This window comes from Gambusia affinis, linkage group LG18 (assembly GCF_019740435.1).
Source record: "Gambusia affinis linkage group LG18, SWU_Gaff_1.0, whole genome shotgun sequence".
Taxonomy (NCBI): Eukaryota; Metazoa; Chordata; class Actinopteri; order Cyprinodontiformes; family Poeciliidae; genus Gambusia; species Gambusia affinis.
Genome location: NC_057885.1, coordinates 9434575 through 9442163, shown reverse-complemented (window position 1 = coordinate 9442163; position 7589 = coordinate 9434575). Strand labels below are relative to the sequence as shown.

The following is a 7589-nucleotide window of genomic DNA, read 5'->3' as shown; positions in this document are numbered from 1 at the left end:
CGCCATCGTAAGTCCGATTCCTTATAAAAGTAATAGCTCCCTTCTCGGCATCGAGCCGAACGTTTTGATACCACTTTTGTGGGTGGGCTCGCAGCGGTACGAGCCGCATTCCGGGTGATGGAAGAAAAATAAATAAAGATATAAAGAGACATTCTATTGGGTGTAGAACAATAGGTGCCTGCCATGCAATGCATGGAGGCAGTGACTGACTTGCTTCGCAAGTCAGTCACTGCTCTCCTTATGCATTGCTATGGGGCAGGCCCCAATAAAGAGGCGTTCTATTGGGTGTAGAACAATAGGTTCCTGCCCATGCAATGCATGGAGGCAGTGACTGACTTGCTTCGCAAGTCAGTCACTGCTCTCCTTATGCATTGCTATGGGGCAGGCCCCAATAATACTTAAAGAGACATTCTATTGGGTGTAGAACAATAGGTGCCTGCCATGCAATGCATGGAGGCAGTGACTGACTTGCTTCGCAAGTCAGTCACTGCTCTCCTTATGCATTGCTATGGGCAGGCCCCAATAATCAGTGGCACTCTCTTGATCTGCTAATTCCAGTTTTGCAATTTGCATTTCAAATGGGAAAATAATTGCCAAACCTTCAGACATGTACATGATTACCTCACACAAACACGATAAAGACTTGGTGTTCATATAAATGGCCGACATTCTTCAGATCGGAGTTGTTTTAACTTGTCGTATGTCCGGTCTCTGGCATTTTTTTTTGTTGCTCTGATTAGCTTGGAAACTTTAACTGGGGGAAGAGGGATGTTTTTTATTTTTAACCAAAGCATAATCACTTCTCGGTTTCTTGCAAGATGCTTCTCTTCTTGTAATGTCTGAACGGTAACTTTATACTACAAAATTCTAAACCGTTAAAAAGTACTGAAACCTCTTTTTCCATTTTTCCTAAAATATTTTTTACAATACTTAAGACCTGGGTATAAAACTGCACAACCCAACCCTCTTAGTCACAGTTCAAGTATATTTAATAGTGAGCGATTAAAAATCTGGACTCTCAACCAGCTGAGAGAAGAGCCTGTGTTAAACTTTGCTTTGCTACACCTCAGTCCGTTGATGCAAGCATCTAAAAATTATGCCCAGCATTTAACCTACACAAATATATGCAATATTACATTTTGGATGTTTGTAGCAGTGCTCATGGCCTGGCTTGTTAATGTTGACTTCTTGTGCCATACTTCTTCTACTCTCTTATCAGCTGTCCTGCAGCATTACTGAGGTCTGGTGGTTCACGCACTGCATCATAGAGAATGTTTTGACTTCAATATATCCGGTCCTGTTGCGCTTTTATTATATACATGCTCATTGTTGTGCATGGCATCTTGGACTGTTATGCAATATCCTGGGGGGACGGGACGACCTTTAACCTTTTTGTAACAGCTGGATTTTATACTCCGGCAAAGGGATTTTGTCAACGTGTTTCATCATGAAGTGTGAGGTGAATGTTTTTGCAAAGCGGATGGATAATGTGTGCATGAAGTGTCAAATGTAAATCTGCTTTTAAAAAAGGGTTGGTTTTTTTTTTTATTATTACTGCTACGATGGGAGCAAGATTTTGAGATCATGTGTAAAGTTACAACATTAAGCCTTATTCAATATACAGTATATGTCATAAGGGGGTAAAAAAAACAAAAAAAATGTTTCCCATAAAAAAAAAAATCAAAGCATTTTGTAAATGGAAGAACAGCAATTTGTGACCTGTGTCTTTAAATCGTTCAAACCAACCCCTTTAATTTGCATCATTGCTGACGCTCTGACTTTTGCAGCATAATGCTTATGCAATGTTGTGTAAAGTTTACACGGGGTGAATTTTTTTTCTTCTTTTTTTTTTTTCTCCGGGTCACTTTGAACCCATCCATCATGCAACATTGTGGTTTACGTCGGTGCTTTCTGTCAACTCTCTACACACACTTTTAAAAATAAAAATGAGCCTTTGAATTCACCGTCACTGAAGTGTTTGTTTTCTTAAAGTTTGAAACTGAGATCACAATTCTGAAAAAAAAAAAGTCTTAAAATCTGTTGCAGTGCCAGAAAAGTTCATCTGTTATCAAGTTTATTTCCATAGGTCATTTTAGCAAAACAGCAATTCTAAGCACTTTACAGGATAAATGTTTATCACCAAAATATTACATTGCACTGGTAAAATAAAAAGTTGCAATCCAGACTAAAGTTAATGATGATCCAGTCTGTAATCAAATGCAACCCTGAACAGGAGGTACTGAAACTCAAAGTTTCTGTATTTATTTATTTATTTTCAGTTTTCTGGACGTTTGTTCCAGGTTAGTTTTGCATTAAAACTGAATTCTGCTTCTCCACGTCTGATTCAGATTCTGTGGATGCAGAGTAGACGACATGCACAGGCCTGAGTGGTCTGAAAGTTTTATGTGCTAAAAAATTCTTAATGTATTTTGGTTCATTCAGTTATTTGCAAACTAACAGACATGATTTTAAAGTTTATTCTTTGTGCTACAGTGAGCCCAGGTAAGGTCAGTAGGACAGAGGCGACGTGCCCTATTTTCCTAGTTTTAGTACAACATGAGCTGCAGCATTCTGGATCAGCTGATTTTTATTTTTTTTTAAGTCAATTTGGCTGAAGATGAACACGTGGATTGGTTTCTCTATATCTAGTCCTTTAATCCTGGAAATGTAATTCAGATGATAGAAGGCCGACTTTGTAACTATCTTTATGTGTCTCTGAATGTTCAGGTTTGACTCCATCCAAATTTTGGTTTTGATCTCTAGTTTCTGGCTGTAACAACCGAAGCTGTGTGTTGACTCTCTAGATCATTCGTTCCTCTTTCGATCCAAAACTAAGTACTTCAGTTTTGTTTGTTCAGCTGGAAAAACATCCACACGTTGGTTTTTATTTTTATTTTCCAAGCATCCGTTCAGTGTTTGAATGGGTTCATTGTCACCTGCGGACATCGCAACACAAAGCTGTGCGTCGGCATCGTTATGGTAACTGTTATTTGTTATCTGAGCTAGCGGGAGATTGTAAATATTAAATAGGAGCCAGAGGATTGAACCTATCGAGGTTCCAGAACCTGAACCAGCTTTCCCCTTTGCTTCAATAAAGTACCATTGGACAGCAATGCTTAACAGCAGGCATGAGCTGCTTGTACTGAAATTCATTCTTTTGACCCACAAGAGTTTTGTTTTTTTTCTTACTTAGATCTCTCTCAAACTCTCAATGGATGTTATCTTGGTCTTTAAGTTACGGAAGCAGGTATTTCACTTTTTGCAGGATTTCTCTAACAATGAGCGTGGAAGAGTTGAGCCTCAATCACCATCCTGTTAACTATGAGAGGCAGCAAGATGAACGGTCTGCATACAGCCTTGTATGTCACAGTTCAAGTTTTAAACGTTTTAAATGTAGCTCTTTATGTGTACATTAGTGACACGAGAACTTGTTTTGTTTGCCTTCCTTGAAAGCCATCTTCTCTTGCCTTTTACATTTTGAAGAATAGATGAGACAAAAAAAACATGGGCTAATTAAAAGTTAAATCAAAAGGCATAAATTACAAATATTTTTCAGGTAACATTTATTTCAAAGGGATTTTTGGAACTATAAAACAAGTCATTTCGTAAAAACAGGGTTTTTAAAAAAGATTTTTAGGGCATTTGCGTTCCTTCTACTTCACAGGTCTTTACCAGATGTAGCCACCGTCCATACCCCAACTAACCACATAAACAAGCTGAACATTTTAATAAATAGCACTTTTAGTCGCAACAGTTGTTAAAGGAAAGAAAAAAAAAACAAGCCGTAAAATACCTAGTTCAATATACACGTTTCAACCAAAAAAATATTAAGATCGGTACAGAAAATTATAATCGTTAAGTTAAATTGCAGTTATTTTACAAGATGATCACATAAGTTAGAACAAATATGCCTTTTTTAAAAAAAACAAAAAACAAAACAAAACTGAGAATTGACTTATTATCGAGCCAGCCTTTAGGAGAATGTTTGTCCTAGAGGCTCAGAGACACATGTTTACGTTTTTGTCATATTTACACAAAATCCCAGACAAAAAAAAAAAAAAATAGAGTCTTCTTTAGGGCAGGAAGTATTCTCCTTGGCATGACGACCTTCAACTGCAACCAGGTTTAAATGTCCTCAGCTGTCCCCCTTTTAGATGTAATTGTTGTTGGGCCCAATCCGGTTCACCAGGGAGGAAACTAGCCGCTCCATCTGTTCCGCTCGCTGTTTGCCCGTCTGAAGGACTTCCTCGTGGTTGGCCTTCTCCTCGCTGTCGTAGTCCATCACCGCCAGGTTGGTGATCAAAGACAGGGCGACCACGCGCATGCCACAGTGGCGGGCGACGATCACCTCGTGGACGGTGCTCATACCTAATGATGATAATGAAAAATTATCTTATTGGTTGGGAACCACAAGGCGATCGTAATCTGTCTGGACTCTAAAGTTTATGGGAAAGCTTTCAGAAGGTTGAGCTGAAACTATACACCTCTCTAAAAGACTCTCATCTGCCCTTCCTTCCTGGAAATTGGGAAGTGTGATTACATTTATCGGCTACTTTGAGATGGTGTCGTTTTGTGATGCTCGACTATCAGCAAACTTGCTTTAATAAATGCCAGCACAACCGAAGTATGTCAAGCTCTGCAGAAACTTCCCAATAAAACTCCCAAAGAAGACCTGAGAATTCCCAAATTGAAGGGTTTGTCCCGAGTAGAGTGGCCTTAGTTCTTTTAAACGTGCCACTTAGGTGATCATTGGAGTCGGTCACCTTTATTGGTGCCCTATAAACATTATCATTCATAAATATCTACTCACCAACCGCATCGACGCCCAGCATGTGGAGCATTCGGCACTCTGCAATCGTCTCGAATGACGGGCCAGCCAGCACGCAGTACACGCCCTCCTTCAAGAAGTCTCCGTACCCCAGCTCCTGTCCTACTTCCATGGCCAGCTGCTGCAGGTCTCGGTTGTATGCGTCAGACATGCAGGGGAACCGCACGCCAAACCTGCAAAGGGGCGGGGAAAAAAGGTGCACTGGTGGGTGAGTAACAACAGTCTGCAAACCATCCAGTGGCGAGTCAGTAGATGTAGGAGAGTTGTGTTTACCTTTCATCATTGGGTCCAACCAGTGGATTGTTGCCGGCGAATCCTGGCAGGTTGATGTGGTCTTTGATGATCATGATGTCGCCCACCTTAAAGTCTTGGTTCAGGCCTCCGGCTGCGTTGGTGATTACCACCGTCTGGACGCCAAGCAGCTTGAAAATGCGCATGGGCAGAGTGATCTGGGAAAAATAAAACAAAAACACAGACCTCTGTTTAAAGTTGGCTTGGTTGCTTTTTGATCCAGATTCTACAAGAAATCTACAGGTCGGAGCAGGACAAACTTACCTTCTGGATCGGATAGCCTTCGTAGAGGTGGAAGCGGCCCTGCATGCAGACACAGGGTCTTCCCTTCATGGTGCCGAACACCAGCCGTCCCGCATGTCCGTGCACTGAGGAGAAACCAGCGGTCTGTAAATACCGAGCAGCACATGGTGGTCGGTGGCCTGTCTGAGGGGGTTTCATGTGACTCGACTCACCGGTGCTCTGAGGGAAGTTAGGGATGTCCTTGTAGTTGAAGGCCACCTGGTCCTTTAACAGATCGGCCAGCCCTCCGAGGCCAGAGCCGCACACGATGCCCACGGTGGGGCGCATGTCCGTCTGCTCCAGCAGCCAGTCAGCAGTGGCCTTGTAGTCCTCATAGCTCAAACTGGATGGGGTTAGCACAAAATGAAGGGCAAAAATTAGCATGACGAATGAGCATAGAGTTGACGAATGAAGGCAAATTGGACACTTTTCTTCTGAGTGAAGCTATTTATAAATCCTGACCTTTTATGTTGTTGCTCACATCAGATCCACTGGGTAATACGTTACAACAAATTTTCGTATATTTCTTATTTGTGTTCCATATAAAATATCTGCTTAAAAATATCTAAACAATTGAGTATATTCCACTAAATTCTAACCTTGAGTATTTTTATCTCTACGTGACTTCACGGGAGATAAAATTAAATGTCTTTAAACTTATAATTTCTTTGGCCCTGAACACATAAGCGCATGTCTGTCTCTCTGTGCCACCCCCAACTCCCTCTCACCATGCCCACACATTCCTGAACCCTATTTTTTACTCGTGTCCAGCAGAAGGACCCACGTGTCCAGCAGAATAAGGAAACTTTTTTTTTTTTTTTTTTTTTTTTTTTTTTAAAATGATCACTCACCCCTTGTTTGACTCTGGAAACATTTCGGAAGATTGAATTAAAACTCTGGTGAAAACAAAAAGGGAAAAAAGTGGACTGTGAGCTCCAAACACGGGAAAAAAGGTTGATGAATAATCGGTGAATCTTCAGTCTTTGAAAGTTTCCTTAAGCCTTGCAATCCGCTGGATGAATTTTGAAGGTCTGTCCTGTTCCTGAGCAGCAGGCTCCTCTCGCCGGCTTTATATTACAGACAGAGCGCTCCTCCCACGCCGCGAATCACGCCTGAAGACGCTACAGCGTCATTGGTCGAATAGACACACCTTCAAAATAATGTACGCCAGAAAAAAAGAAAAGAGAGAAAAAATATCGACCAAAAAATGTCCAACTAAGTTCAATCCTACCACACCCCGCTCCCTTTTCAGCAGGATCGTCAGCACTTGCGCCAGCAGAAACAATGTGTAGACCTCACCTTTAACGGGAAGTTGTTTCGTAACTTTCCCCGTGTTGCTAAGTGAATGATCAATCGGGTCTTTATCGCCTCGGTGCGCGTTGCTTTTTCTCCGATGCGGAACAAGATAAGATTCAGCATGACATGGGAAATGTTTTGTTTTCAGCAACACGTGGTTTCTGATTCATGGTCGTGTTGTGAAAACATTTTGTGCTTTCCATCACAAGCTTTGTTTTTTTTTTTTTTTAAAGACTTAAGTGCTTTATCACACAAGTGTTTTATGGGACCATTTACTGACACTTTTAACACGCAAATAAAACACATTTCTTCTTAGTTTTCTTTATAATAACCCGATATTTGTGATTCTGTTGTGTATTTATATTTTATGTGCTGCCTTACTTACTTATTTGTGAGCACAGATTCACCGATTAAACAAATATGAGATGATAAACATGTAAATAATATGTACTAGTATTCTGAATGGTTCTAAAACAGCAAATGAATTAATTTAAAGTTTTCTTGATGTCATGCCATTATTCCTGCTGTCTTATGAAAACACAGAAGATGAGGATTTTTGTTATATATTTGTTTTTCAAAAACTGATCTTGAATATATTTATTAATACATCACTATGTTGATCTGGACCAGCAGTCTGTGACTTTTATTATTCAACGAGCCTTTTCCTCTCCATTCAGCTAAAACAAAACTTGTTTAAAGCCACAAATGTTACATTAATGTTCAATTTTTTAAAAAAACATATATAGGAAATTTGTTGTAATTTTTAAAGAATCACAGTTTCATTGGTATTTTTAGTTTGTTGGCTGAAAATAACAACAACAACAAAAAAGACAGGATGGATATATTTTCTTCATGTGGGCAATGAAGCAACTTATATGACAGGAGAAATGAA

General features: G+C 40.2%; 1 protein-coding gene across 1 annotated transcript; it reads right to left on the bottom strand.

The window, feature by feature from the left end:
• Positions 1-1826: 1826 nt before the first annotated feature.
• pnp5a (purine nucleoside phosphorylase 5a) lies at positions 1827-6803 on the bottom strand. Its single transcript, XM_044097311.1, has 6 exons — positions 6253-6803; positions 5575-5744; positions 5384-5487; positions 5102-5277; positions 4811-5001; positions 1827-4368 (listed from the first exon to the last, which is right to left on the bottom strand). Exons 1-6 carry the CDS (start codon positions 6273-6275, stop codon positions 4151-4153), a joined length of 882 nt encoding a protein of 293 aa, XP_043953246.1. The 5' UTR covers positions 6276-6803; the 3' UTR covers positions 1827-4150.
• Between the last annotated feature and the right edge of the window lie 786 nt (positions 6804-7589).